This window comes from Macaca mulatta, chromosome 19, assembly GCF_049350105.2.
Source record: "Macaca mulatta isolate MMU2019108-1 chromosome 19, T2T-MMU8v2.0, whole genome shotgun sequence".
NCBI lineage: Eukaryota > Metazoa > Chordata > Mammalia > Primates > Cercopithecidae > Macaca > Macaca mulatta.
In genome coordinates, this window is record NC_133424.1 from 50325303 (window position 1) to 50339904 (window position 14602).

Sequence of the window (14602 nt, forward strand, 5' to 3'; positions counted from 1 at the left end):
AGAATCGCTTGAACCCAGGAGGTGGAGGTTGCGGTGAGCCGAGATCATGCCATTGCACTCCACCCTGGATGACAGAGTGAGACTCTGTCTCAAAAAAGAAGAGATGGCTCACACCTGTAATCCCAGTACTTTGGGAGGCCAAGGTGGGAGGATCATTTGAGGCCAGCAGTTCAAGCCTGGCCAACATGGCAAGACCCCATCTCTATAAAAAAAAATATATATATATATATATATATATACACACACACACACACACACACACACACACACACACACCCCAAAAAAATTAGCTGGGTGGGGTGGCACATGCCTGTAGTCCCAGGTACTCAGGAGGCTGATGTGGGAAGATCACTTGGGCCCTGGGAGGTGGAGGTTGCAGTAAGTCATCATCAAGCCACTGCACTCCAGCATGAATGACAGAGCAAGATCCTGTCTCAAAAGAAAGAATATTCTTTGCAGTGCTTGTTGTAATAGCAAAAAATTAGAAACAACCAATAGCTACTAACAAATGAATCACTGAAATGAGGGGTGTGGAATACCATGCAGCAGGAACATGAACTACCACACATTTCCACATGGGTAAATCTTAGCACTGTGGCAACCAAAGAGGAGTGCCACCGGGATGTCCCTTCTTTTTTTTTTTTTTTTTTTTTTTTTTTTTTTTTTTTGAGACGGAGTCTTGCTCTGTCTCCCAGGCTGGAGTGCAGTGGCCCGATCTTGGCTCACTACAACCTCCGCCTCCCAGGTTCAAGCAATTCTCCTGCCTCAGCCTCCCAAGTAGCTGGGACTACAGGCGTCTGCCACCACTCCCGGCTAATTTTTGTATTTTTAGTAGAGACGGGGTTTCACCATATTGGCCAGGCTGGTCTCGAACTCCTGACCTTGTGATCCGCCTGCTTCGGCCTCCCAAAGTGCTGGGATTACAGGCTTGAGCCACCGCGCCTGGCCTCTTTTTTTTCTTTTTTTTTTTTTTTTGAGACAGAGTCTCTCACTCCATCACCCAGGCTGGAGTGCATTGGCACGATCTTGGCTCACTACAACCTTCACCTTCCGGGTTCAAGCAATTCTCGTGCCTCAGCCTCCCAAGTAGCTGGGATTACAGGCATACGTATTTCTTTTTTGAGATGGAGTTTTGCTCTTGTTGCCCAAACTGGAGTTCAAGCAATTCTCCTGCCTCAGCCTCCCGAGTAGCTGGGATTAGAGGTGTGAGCCACCACGCCCAGCCAAGCCACTTTTGTCCTCAAAGAACATTCTTGTACTGCATATGTCTCTATTGCAGGTGTACAAGAGTTTCTCTTGATATATCTTAGACTTGGAATTTCTGGCTCATTCAATCTGCCTGTATTCAACAAGATAATGCCAAAATGTTTTCTATTAGATTCGGTAACACAGCCTTTAACCTTATACTACATTCCTCTTTTCATTTAAGCTAGCTTGAGTGGGTTTCTATTGCTTGCAATTCTAACCTACCTAACTCATCAAAAATGACTTTTTGATGACAACTCTGTGACATTCCTCCCGAGAGGTCCCCACCCTGACAATAGTCACCTCAGGATTAGAACTACAGGAGGTTATGGGTGAATGAGGCACAAACACAAGTTCGACACGTCATTAGCAATACATTCACACTGGCTGGACACAGTGGCTCACGCCTGTAATTTCAGCACTCTGGGAGGCTGAGGCAGGAGGATCACTTGTGCAAAGGAATTCAAGACCAGCCTGGGCAACGTAAAAGTGTAAAACAATGTAAAAAAATGTAAAAAATAAAATGTAAAAAAATAAATAGTCGGCCAGGCACAGTGACTTACACCTGTAATCCCAGCATTTTGGGAGGCCGAGATGGGCAGATCACAAGGTCAGGAGTTCAAGACCAGCCCAGCCAACATGGCAAAACCCTGTCTTCTCCACCAAAAATACAAAAATCAGCCTGGTGTGGTGGTGGGAGCCAGTCATCCCAGCTACTCAGGAGGCTGAGACGGGAAAATTGCTTGAACCCAGGAGGCAGAGGTTGCAGTGAGCCAAGATCATGCCATTGCACTCCAGCCTGGGCGACAGAGTGAGATTCTGTCTCAAAAAAAAAAAAAAAAAAAAGTAATAAAAAGTCTTTTTAAAAATAAGATAAGACATACACTCACATGTGCAGATCCTTGGTCCATGATGATGCTATTTTCCTGCTGCTCTGACCCAGCCATAGCCTCCCTCTAGACATCTTATTAGTTGGCCTAATGACTGCTCGTGATGTTTAAGTCATTTGCAATTAAATATTCCACAACTTGTAACTGAAAGCATCCTTAGTGATTTTTTCACTCTTCATTCATTCTTTCATATTCTTACTCTCTCTCCCTCCCTCTTTCTCTCTCCCTTTTTTCTTTTTCTTTTTCTTTTCTTTTCTTTTCCTTTTTTTTAAAGAAGGGGTCAGCTGGATGCGGTGACTCACGCCTGTAATTCCAGCACTTTAGGAGGCCAAGGTGGGTGGATCACTTGAGGCCAGGAGTTCGATACCAGCCTAGGCAACATGGCGAAACCCCATCTCTACCAAAACTACAAAAATTAGCCAGCATGGTGACACATACTTGTAGTCCCAGCAACTCGGGAGGCTGAGGCAGGAGAATCGCTTGAACCTAGGAGGTGGAGTTTGCAGTGAGCTGAGATGGCGCCACTGCACTCCAGCCTGGGGGACAGAGTGAGACCCTGTCTCAAAAAAAAAACAAAAATAAAAATGACAAAAAGACAGGGTCTCACTCTGTCCCCCAGGCTGGAGCGCAGTAGTGGGATCATGCTCACTGCAGCCTTGACCTCCCTGGCTCAAGAGATTCCCCTGCCTCAGCCTCCTGAGTTGCTGGGACTACAAGTGCACACCACCATGCCAGGCTAAATTTTTTTATTCTTTATTTTTTGTAGAGATGGGAATCTTGCTATGTTGCTCAGGCTGCTCTCAAACTCCTGTGCTCAAGCAATCCTCCCAGGACGGCCTCAGAAAGTGCTGGGATTATAGGCATAAGCCATCATGCGCAGCTTTCTCCCTCCTTCTCTGTCTCTCTCTCACACACACAAACACACACAGCTACAGTCACATATGCAGACAGGTGACGTTCAGTCATTAATGAAGTCACATATACAAGCAAGGTCAATGTCACAGACAAATTGTTTTTCTCATTGTTTGTTGTCACAAATTATATAAAAAGCACAAGAACCAACATTTTTGGCGGGCTTCACAAACAAATAGGGATCTGGAGGTGGTGATCTAGGCAAGGTAGTTGGTGCATAAATACCTAAGGTAATGGATGGTGCCGTGGTTTGAATATTCATCTCCTCCAAAGCTCATGTGGGAACCAAATCCCCAGTTGGCAGAACTGAGAAGTGGGGCCTCTAAGAGGTGATTGGATTGTGGATTAGTGGACTAAGGGATTAATAGGTTGATGTGTTACTATGAGGGTGGGACTGGTGGCTCTATTTATTTATTTATTTATTTAGACAGGGTCTCGCTCTGTCACCCAGGCTAGAGTGCAGTGGCATGATCTTAACTCGCTGCAACCTCCACCTCCGTGGTTCAAGCGATTCTCCTGCCTCAGCCTCCCGAGTAGCTGGGATTACAGACTCGAGCCACCACGCTCGGCTAATTTGTTTGTATTTTCAGTAGAGACGGGGTTTCACTCTGTTGGCCAAGCTGGTCTCAAACTCCTAACCTGAAGCGATCCACCCACCTCGGCCTCCCAAAATGCTGGGATTACAGGCGTGAGCCAACTGGTGGCTTTATAAGAAGAGGAAGACAGACCTGAGTTGGCATGCTCAGTGTCCTCGCCCTGTGATGCTTTGCACCACCTCGGGACCCTGTAGAGTCCCCACCAGCAAGAAGGTCCTCAGCAGACGAGGCCCCTCAACCGTGGACTTCTCAGCCTCCAGAACTGTAAGGAATAAATTCCTTTTCTTGATCAATTATCCAGTTTCAATATTCTGTTGTAAGCAATAGAAAACAGACTGAAACAGACAGGTGGCAGGTGGGTCTCAGGGGCAGACACACGGGTCTCCACTGACCACACATTTCAAGTCCCAAATAGAGAGGCAGAAAAGGCCAGCTGTGGTGGCTCCTGCCTGTAATTCCAGCGATGTGGGAGGGCGAGGAGGGAAGATTGTTTGAGCCTAGGAATTCCAGGCTGCGGTGAGCTGGGACCACACCACGGCACTCCAGCCTGGGTGACAGTGTGAGATCCTATCTCTCTAAAACAAAAATAAAAAAAGGAGAAGGGAAGGGTAAAGGGAAGGTTCAAGATAGCAGAGGCACAAGCAGCCCCAGAACTCCTGTTGGGGAGATACTAATTCGTGCACCTGCCATTCTCCCCCAGGACCCAAATGACCCAGTCCCCCTCCCAGGTCTCTCATCTTCCTCGGGGCCTCCGGGAGCCGGTGCAGCCAGTGGAGGATGTGGCCCTGGGGCCTGGGCCCTGCCGTCAGCTGAGGCTGGATCTGTGGGCAGAGAAGGGCAGTGTGTGAGGCAGGGCCTGGGCCACCACAGGGGAAGGATGCTGCTCAGAGTCCACAGATCTGGGTGCCTGGGCCCCGAGGACTCACACAGACCCGGAGCTGGGAGCGGATGTGGTGCAGGGTGTGAAGGAGCTGGTCCAAGACATCCACCAGGCTGAGTCAGCATCAGCAGTCACCTCCAGGACCTTCAGCATCAGGGCCAGCTCAGCCTCCAAAGCCACGGGGCGCTCCCTCACCTGAGGAGAGGTGAGAAAGAACAGGTGAGGGGGCAGGTGAGGGGAACAGGTAGGGCAGGAGGATAGAGGGGAACAAGTGAAGGTGACAGGCACAGGGGAGAGGGCACAGCCAGTGTGGTCAGGTGGGAGCAGAGGGAAGGGGGAGCAGGTGTGGGGAGAGGAGCGAGAGACCAGGGAGAAGGAGAAGGTGAAGGGGCCACTACAGAGCCAGGTGAGCGGGGTCAGGAGGGCAGGCGTGGGCCTGACTCCCCCTCTCACCTGCAGCTGCCTCAGGTCCCAGGTCCTGGGGAAGAGGCGGGAGCGGCACTTGCTGTCCTTCAGCAGAAGCGACTCTTCCTAGACAGCAAAGGCACAGGTTAGCCCCAGCAGGAGGGTTGGAGGTTAGACCACTCTGGTGGGATTGGAAGATGGCTGACAACAGGATGGGGAGGTTAACTGCTGGGAGGATGGTAGAGGACCCTCTTCCACAGGAAAACATGAGTCAGTCCCTGCAGTAGGAGCATGAGATAGCCCACTGCAGGGAGGGTGGAGGCTAGCCCAGTGAAGAAAGCTGGAGGTCTTCTTTCAACAAAGTCAGCATGGTGACCCATAGAGGGTGATGGAGGCTCGCCCATGGCAAGAGGGGCAGGAGGAGACTCACACAGGCCTTGTTCTGTCTATTAAAGCCTGAGCTGCATGGACTTCGCGTCTGGCTCCTGCGCCTTTTTCACCAGGAGGATGCAGTGTCCTGGGCTCCACAGCTTTGGGGCTCTCATTCAGTCTTTTTTTTTTTTTTTTTTTTTTTTTTTTTTTGAGACGGAGTCTCGCTCTGTCGCCCAGGCTGGAGCGCAGTGGCCGGATCTCAGCTCACTGCAAGCTCCGCCTCCCGGGTTTACGCCATTCTCCTGCCTCAGCCTCCCGAGTAGCTGGGACTACAGGCGCCTGCCACCTCGCCCGGCTAGATTTTTTTTTTTTTTTTTTTTTTTGTATTTTTAGTAGAGACGGGGTTTCACCATGTTAGCCAGGATGGTCTTGATCTCCTGACCTCGTGATCCGCCCAGCTCAGCCTCCCAAAGTGCTGGAATTACAGGCTTGAGCCACCGCGCCCGGCCCATTCAGTCTTATTCAAAGTCTCTGGCTTCGGGCTCTTCCTCTGGATCTCCACCTGCTGCTCTGGGTTCAGCTGTTTCTGATTTCCAGCTCCATCTGGAATATCACTCCCGCCTGAGCTCCAGGTCACACTGTTTAGCCGGGCAGAGGCCAGTCCCACGGGTGCAGAGCGGCGTGAGGTACCGGAGGGGGCGGGGTGGGGGGGAGGCCCAGGCTGGAGAAGTCTAGAGCAGGGCGGGGCCAGGTGACGCAGCTGCCCCGTGGGAAAGAGAAAGTGACAGGAGCCCGCGCCGCGGGGATCTGCGTTTTCCTACAGGAAGGTGACTTCCTGAACCGCACCTGCCTGGTGCTGTAGCAGCTTCAGTTCAGGAGGAGGATCCACAGGTGCTCCCAGTGCAGGAGTAGGGTTTTGGGGGGACAGGTGGGGGCTTGTGTGTCTGCAGACTGCTCAGATGTGGAGGGGGGTGGCTGAGGGGAACCCAGAAAGTATTTCCATGAGGGGTGCAAGGGGGGATTCTGTAAGGAGGCTGCTTAGGAGAGGGGAGACCACCCAGGGAAAGGGACACTGTAGGGATGGGAGGACGGAATCAGTGAGGCCAAGACCACAGAGTATAAAGAAAAGGACAGGCCACTTTGGTACGCCAAGGCGGGAGGATCTCTTGAAGTCAGGAGTTCGAGACCAGCCTGGGCAACACAGCAGGATCCCTGTCACTACAAAAAAAATTTTTTTTTCAACTAGCCAGGCATGGTGATATGCCCCTATAGTCCCAGCTACTCAGGAAGCTGAGGCAGGAGGATCACTTGAGCCCAGGAGTTCAAGGTTGCAGTGAGCCGTGATTGCACCACTGCACTGCAGTCTAGGTGACAGAGCTAGACCTCGTCTCAAGGAAAAAAAGAAAAAAAAGGAGATCCCTCCCTGCACTCCCAACTCTACCCAACCTGCCATCAGCGGGGCGGGTGGGGGCAGGAACAGGGGAGTGCCAGTGTCTACTCAGGAATTCAGGTACAGCTGAGGGCTTCAAAGGAAGCACGTTGATTGTAACCGACCAATTCTTTTATTCATTCATTGAATCTGTCATTGATTCGAAAAGTATTTATTGAGCAGGAACCATAGGCCAACACTGTCCTGTGCACTGAGGGCCCAGCAGATAACAAAATACACAAAATTCTCTGTCCCTCGAGGAGCTGACATACCCGCGTCTCTCCCAGGACCGCAGCCCCCCAGTGCCTGCTCAGCACTTCTGTGGCTTTGGCAGCAGAGCCCGCGGCTCCCTGTCACTCTCCCAGCTGGCTGAAGGCACAGACCCTCAGCTTCCACAACCCACAACTCCAGGAGGGGATAATAAGTTAAAATAAGTTAAATATGTACAAAATAAGTTAAATAAGTTAAATATGTACAATGTCACTGCAAGAAGTGCTTTTGAGAAAAATTATGCATCAGATGGAGTCGGCTGAACACAGAAGTTGCCTGCTCTAAGGCAGCCAGAGAAGGGGACATCTAGTTGAAAACCTAAAGGAGGAGGGAGGGAACAGCATTCTCGGCAACGGGAACAACCAGTGCAAAGTGAGAACAACAACAAGTTTCTCTCACGGATGCCACCCTGTCCCGGAGGCTTTACACATGCAAGAGCAGTGAATCCTCCCAACACCTCTGATGAAGGCACCATGCTTTCTTCTACCTTGAAAATGAAGAAGCGGCTGAGCGCGGTGGCTCACGCCTGTAATCCCAGCACTTTGGGAGGCCGAGGCAGGCAGATCACAAGGTCAGGAGTTCGAGACCAGCCTGGCCAATATGGTGAAACCCTGTCTCTACTAACCCCGAGTAGCTGAAAACCATGTGTATTCCTGGGCCTGTGGATTTGGAAGGACAGGGAAAACCATGTGTATTTTCATTTGGAAGGGCGGGGAAAACCATGTGTATTTTCATACAGGCATCTGCCACCACGCCCGGCTAATTTTTGTAGTTTTAGTAGAGATGTATTTTCCTGTAGGCAAACACAGAGCCCGGGCACGGACGCGTGTCACTCTCTTTCCCTGGGGGCAGCTGCGTCACCTGGCCCTGCCCTGCTCTGGACTTCAATTTACCATGTTGGCCATGCTGGTCTCAAACTCCTGACCTCAGGTGATCCTCCCACCTCAGCCTCCCAAAGTGCTGGGATTACAGGCGTGAGCTACTGTGCTCACCAGAGGTATTGAGTTCCTTGAAGATACTTTTCTGAGTCCTTAGTCACCTGACTTCTGCCCATCCAAGAAGTCCCTTGAGGAAACCTGGGGCCGACCTTGCTGTGTGCATGTGTGCTCCGAAACCGTCTTGCCCATCCATCCTCAGCATTATTAGACACGGAGACTAGTATTGGCACCAAACCCAAGACTACATTCTCTAGCATCCTGCGTGCTATGGGTGACCATGTGACTAACCCCTCACCAGGATCGAGGCCTTAAAACACAGGGTGAGTGGTCCCTGCTCTGTGTCCTATTGTCACCACTGGAAAACTGGACATGTCTGAGAGCCGAATCCTGCTGTGCAGGTGAGAACGATCTCCAGGGCAGGTCTTCTAACCTGTCAGAAAAATTTCTGGGCCTGTGGATTTGGAAGGGCGGAAAAACCATGTGTATTCTCACTAACCTCTGTCTAAAATTTGGTATTTCCTGAATGTATTAGTTTCTGACACCTGCTGTAACAAATGACCCCGAACTTAGTGGTGTAAAATAACTCACACTTTCCAGGGATGGATAAATGGATGCACAAAATATAGTCTACACATATGATGGATTATGATTCAGCCTTCAAAAGGAAGAAAATTCTGGCCGGGTGCGGTGGCTCCCACCTGTAATTCCAGCACTTTGCAAAGCTGGAGCAGGAGGATCGCTTGAATCCGGGAGTTCCAGATCAGCCTGGGCAGCATACTGAGGCCTCGTCTCTAAAAAAATTTAAAAATTAGCCAGACATGGTGGCACGCACTTGTAGTGCCAGCTACTCAGGAGGCTGAGGCAGCAGGATCACTTGAGCCAAGGAATTTGAGGCTGCAGTGAGCCGATTGCACGACAGTACCCTGGCCTGGGGGCAGAGCAAGACCCTGTCTCTAAACTTAAAGACAGAGAGATTGAGTCTGGGCACGGTGGCTCACGCCTATAATCCCAGCACTTTGGGAGGCCAAGGCCAGCGGATCACCTGAGATCAGGAGTTCGAGACCAGCCTGGCTAACATGGTGAAACCCTGTTTCTACTAAAAATACAAAAAATTAGCTGGGCGTGGTGGTGGGCGCCTGTAATCCCAGGTACTTGGGAGGCTGAGGGGGGAGAATCACTTGAACCCAGGAGGTGGAGGTTGCAGCGAGTCGAGATCGCACCACTACACTCCAGCTTGGGCAACAAGAGCGAAACTCCGTCTCAAAAAAAAAAAGAGAGAGAGAGTGAGAGGAAGGAAGGAAGTTTGAAGACATTATGTCAGTGAAATAAGCCAGTCTCAAAAGAACAAATGCTGTATGATTCCCCCTACATGAGGTACCAAGAGGAGTCAAATTCATAGAAACAGACGTGTCTAAATATTTGCCAGGGTAGCGGGAGGGGTTAATAGAGAGTTGTTGTTTAATGGATATAGAGATTCAGTTTTGTAAGATGAAGAGAGTTCTGGAGATTGCTTGCAGAACAATATAGCAAACACTACTAGGACCAGGTGAGGTGGCTCACACCTGTAATCCTAGTGCTTTGCGAGGCCAAGGTGGGGACAGATCACTTGAGGTCAGGAGTTTGAGACCAACCTGGCCAACATGGCAAAACCCCATCTTACTAAAAATTGTACAATAATTTAGCCAGGCGTCTGGCTGGCTAATGGCACGCACCTATAGTCTCAGCTACTCAGGAGGCTGAGGTGGGAGGATCACTCGAGCCCAGGAGGTCGAGGCTGCAAAGAGCTATGATCATGCCAGTGCCCTCCAGCCTGGGTGACAGGGCAAGACCCTGTCTCAAAAAAATAAAAATAAAAATAGAATAAATAAATAATAAAATTACACTACTGAACAATGTTTTTTAAAAGGGATAAGATGGCACATTTTATGTGTTTCCCACTATTTAAAAAAATATTTACGGCCGGGCGCGGTGGCTCAAGCCTGTAATCCCAGCACTTTGGGAGGCCGAGACGGGCGGATCACGAGGTCAGGAGATCGAGAGACGATCCCAGCTAACACGGTGAAACCCCGTCTCTACTAAAAAATACAAAAAAACTAGCCGGGCGAGGTGGCGGGCGCCTGTAGTCTCAGCTACTCGGGAGGCTGAGGCAGGAGAATGGCGTAAACCCGGGAGGCGGAGCTTGCAGTGAGCTGAGATCCGGCCACTGCACTCCAGCCTGGGTGACAGAGCAAGACTCCGTCTCAAAAAAAAAAAAAAAAAAAAAAAAAATATTTACATTCCCTGAACAAAAAGAACAAAACAAAACATAGGCACATTTCTATTCCTACAGTTCTGACGGTCAAGGTGAGAGCAGGGCTGGTTCCTTCTGGAAGCTGCAGGGGAGATCTCTTTCCTTGCCTTTCTCAGCTTCTGGGGGTGTCTGGCATCCCTTGACCCCGGTTCCCTTCCTGACATCTCTCCAACCTTCTGCTTCTGTGGTCACATCTCCTGCTAATGATGCTGACCCCCTGGCTCCTTCTTAGAAGGACTTTTGTGATGATATTGGGTCCAGGTGGTCAACCCAGGAAAACATCCCCATCCAAAACTCTTAACTTACATCTGCAGAGTCCCTCGTGCCGTGGAACATAACATATTCCCAGCTCCAGGGATCAGGAACACTCTGGGGACAGGCTTCCGTCTAGCACAAATCCATTACAAATGCAGGCAACACACCACAACAGTGTTAGCAGAACTTGTGACTTTGTCACCAAAAAAAATCACAGACATTTCCTATCACGTTATCTTCCAGCAGGCACCTTGAAATATCATTCATGCTCATCTCTGCTTCCAAGTCACAGTGGTTATTAAAGCTGCCACGGGTGATTTTTTACTTAATGCATTAATGAAGAAGCACATGAATTTCTATGTCACAGTGTGAAAAAATATTTTGATCATTGTATTACAATCAGAGTTGGATTCCTTTGTCCTGCACGTGTTCTTTCATTCTGAGAAGGGTCCGTAGGCTTTTCAAGGCTGCCGTCGGGTCCGGTGGGTGAAGATGGTGAGGGAGCCCTGCCCTGGGGACTGTGGAGCACAGAACTGCCAGGAACCAGGGCCCCTGGATGACTGGGTGGGGCCATCCTACCAGGGGGAGTGCTCACCTTGGGAGGAGGAGCTCTTGGAGAATGACACTCTGTGGTTTGTAATCCACGGTCACTGTATTTGGGGGACTCTTTGTTCCAGCAGTTCAGCCAACTGTACTCAGCAGGGATCCCTGATCCAAGTTGTCCTCCTCATTTGTGGGGGCCGATCCAGGGTTAGTGAGGCCTCATGTTTGCTTATACAATTCAAGGGCTTCTTGGAAAGAGAATGGGCTGGACCCAGTGGCTCAAGCCTGTAATCCCAGTTCCAGGAGGGGCTGGGGTGGGTGGGGGATGGTGCTGAAGAGAGAGAATCACTCGAGCCCAGGAGTTTGAGGCTGCAGTGAGATGTGATCACACAAGAGACAGAATCTTGCTATGTTGCTCAGGCTGGTCGGGAACTCCTGACCTCAAGCAATCCTCCCATCTCAGCTTCTGCAAGTAGCTGGGATTATGGACTTGCACCACCATGCCCAGCCAATTCTTTAATTTTTTGCACAGACAGAATCTTGCTATGTTGCCCAGGCTGGTCTGGGCTCATGTAATCCTCCTACCTCAGCCACCCAAAGTGCTGCGATTACAGGCTTGAGCAACCGCATCCAGGCTCTAAATTAATTTTAAAGATGCTTCATTTCACCCAATACATCCAAAGTGCTATCATTTCAACATCTAATGAATATACAAATTTTTTTAATTTTTTTTTTTTTTTTTTTTTTTTTTGAGACGGAGTCTCGCTCTGTCGCCCAGGCTGGAGTGCAGTGGCAAGCTCCGCCTCCCGGGTTCACGCCATTCTCCTGCCTCAGCCTCCCGAGTAGCTGGGACTACAGGCGCCCGCCACCTCGCCCGGCTAGTTTTTTGTATTTCTTAATAGAGACGGGGTTTCACCGTGTTAGCCAGGATGGTTTCGATCTCCTGACCTCGTGATCTGCCCGTCTCGGCCTCCCAAAGTGCTGGGATTACAGGCTTGAGCCACCGCGCCCAGCCGAATATACAAATTATAATTAAGCTGTTTTACATTTTTTTCCCACAGTAAATCTTCAAATTCTGGGGTATATATTACACTCACTGACAAATGAGGTTGCACCACTTGCATTCCAGGTACTCGATGGTGACATGGGGCCTGGGGACCCCAGTGGCCAGCACAGCCTCAACGAACCTGCTGTTCTAGACGCTACTTTTAGGGTAATTTGTTATGGCAGCAACACAAAGGAAATACACACCAACACACACACAGTCCCACGTCATGGGTGTCTTTTCCTCATTGTTTATTTCAACAAGGGTTATAAAAAGTAGAAAAATAAACATTTGCCTGGAGGTGACTTGGGTTTACACACACAAATACATAAATAGCGATTGGGTGGCAATAAATTAAGACAAGCGGTTAATTTATAAATAAAGTCTCAGATTGCATGACTGGTGGGAGAGTCAAACACACAGGTCCCCACTGGCGACACATTTCAGGTCCCGTGTGAGGAGGCGGAAGAGGTTGAAGGTGACAGAGGCCTCGAGGCAGCCAGGGGACTACTGTAGGGAGAAGGGGATGGGTCAGGGGCTGTCCAGGGTCTGGGATCCTAGTGGCTCCCCAGACCCCAGTCCCTCTCTTCCCAGCTCACTCACCTTTTTTGGGGCCTCCTGAAGCCGGTGCAGCCAGTGGTGGAGGCGGCCCCGGGGCCTGGGCCCTGCCGTCGGCTGAGGCTGGATCTGTGGGCAGTGGAGAGCTGTGTGTGAGGCAGGGCCTGGGCGGCCACAGGGGAAGGACGCTGCTCAGAGCCCACAGACCTGGGTGCCCGGGCCCCGAGGACTCACACAGGCCCGGAGCTGGGAGAGGATGTGGTGCAGGGTGTGAAGGGGCCGGTCCAAGACATCCACCAGGACCGAGTCAGCATCAGCGGCGGCCTCCAGAACCTTCAGCGTCAGGGCCAGCTCAGCCTCCAAAGCCACGGGGCGCTCCCTCACCTGAGGAGAGGTGAGAAAGAACAGGTGAGGGGGCAGGTGAGGGGAACAGGTGGGGGGAGGAGGATAGAGAGGAACAAGTGAAGGTGACAGGCACAGGGGAGAGGGCACAGCCAATGTGGTCAGGTGGGTACAGAGGGAAGGGGGAGCAGGTGTGGGGAGAGGAGCGAGAGAGACAAGGGAGAAGGAGAAGGTGAAGGGGCCACTACAGAGCCAGGTGAGCGGGGTCAGGAGGGCAGGCGTGGGCCTGACTCCCCCTCTCACCTGCAGCTGCCTCAGGTCCCAGGTCCTGGGGAAGAGGCGGGAGCGGCACCTGCAGTCCTTCAGCAGAAGCGACTCTTCCTAGACAGCAAAGGCACAGGTTAGCCCCAGCAGGAGGGTTGGAGGTTAGACCACTCTGATGGGATTGGAGGATGGCTGACAACAGGATAGGGGAGGTTAACTGCTGGGACGATTGTAGAGGATCCTCTTCTACAGGAAAACATGAGTCAGTCCCTGCAGTAGGAGCATGAGAGAGAGCCCACTGCAGGGAGGGTGGAGGCTAGCCCAGTGAAGGAAGCTGGGACTAGGAAAGCATGGTGACCCTTGGAGTGGGGGTGGAGGCTAGCCCATGGCAGGAGGGCAGGGGGAGACTCACTAAGGCATCTTTGGCCCTTTTAAAGGCCTGCAGCTCCTGTGGAGACAGGGACTTGAACTGAGCTATGTGGCAGCCCCTTGCATCCGGGAGAGCCCCGTGGAGCCTGGTGACAGGAACTGCTCCAGTCACGGTCAGCACTGCGGCCATCAGCACCAGCACTGGCATGCAGCCCCCGCTCATGTCTGTGTCACAGACAGAAAGGGAGCTGAGGGGATGGTGAGGCTGCCCCCTGAGGGCAGGGGCTGCAGGAGCTGAGCACGGACAGAGATGTGGGACTCACCTAGTTTCATTCCTGATCTCTGGTCTTTGTCAGCAGAAGAAACACTCTGAGGCTGTCACCCGGGGTCCGTTTGGGTCTTGTTTGGAGTCTCTGTTCTTTTCCGTCCCCTCTTCTGGATCTCAGGCTGTGTCCTGGCCTTGACTCTTTCTGTCAGTTTTGAGCTCTGTCTGAGATGTAACTCCTGCCTGAGCTCCATGGGGCGGCTTTTATCCCTGACAGAAGGGCAGTCCCAGCTGATGTGGGAAAAGTGAAAACACCACCTCAGGTAAGACACCGGCCACCAGGGGAGCCCCAGGCTGGGAAAGCCCAGAGCAGGGCAGGGCCAGTGAGCCAGGTGAGCAGCTGGAGGGAAAGAGAAACTGATGGAGACTCAGGGATTACCTACAGGAAGGTGTGTTCCCAAGAGGATTCCACCTGCTCTGCTTTTGTTGTTGTTGTTGTAGTTTAAGATAGGGTCTCACTCTGTCACTGGAGTGCAATGGCGTGATCATAACTCACTGCAGCCTCAAACTCCTGGGCTCAAGCAATCCTCCTCATCCAGCCTATTAAAGTGCTGAGATTACAGGCCTGAGCCACCACTCCTGGCATTGGGCGCATGCGCGTGTGTGTGTGTGTGTGTATATGTGTGTGTGTGTGTATATATATTTTTATATATTTGTGTATATATATTTATATT

General features: G+C 51.1%; 1 protein-coding gene across 1 annotated transcript; it reads right to left on the minus strand.

The window, feature by feature from the left end:
- Nucleotides 1-12577: 12577 nt before the first annotated feature.
- LOC695997 (interferon lambda-2) lies at nt 12578-13936 on the minus strand. Its single transcript, XM_001086865.5, has 6 exons — nt 13927-13936; nt 13647-13828; nt 13274-13351; nt 12863-13012; nt 12674-12757; nt 12578-12580 (listed from the first exon to the last, which is right to left on the minus strand). Exons 1-6 carry the CDS (start codon nt 13934-13936, stop codon nt 12578-12580), a joined length of 507 nt encoding a protein of 168 aa, XP_001086865.4.
- Between the last annotated feature and the right edge of the window lie 666 nt (nt 13937-14602).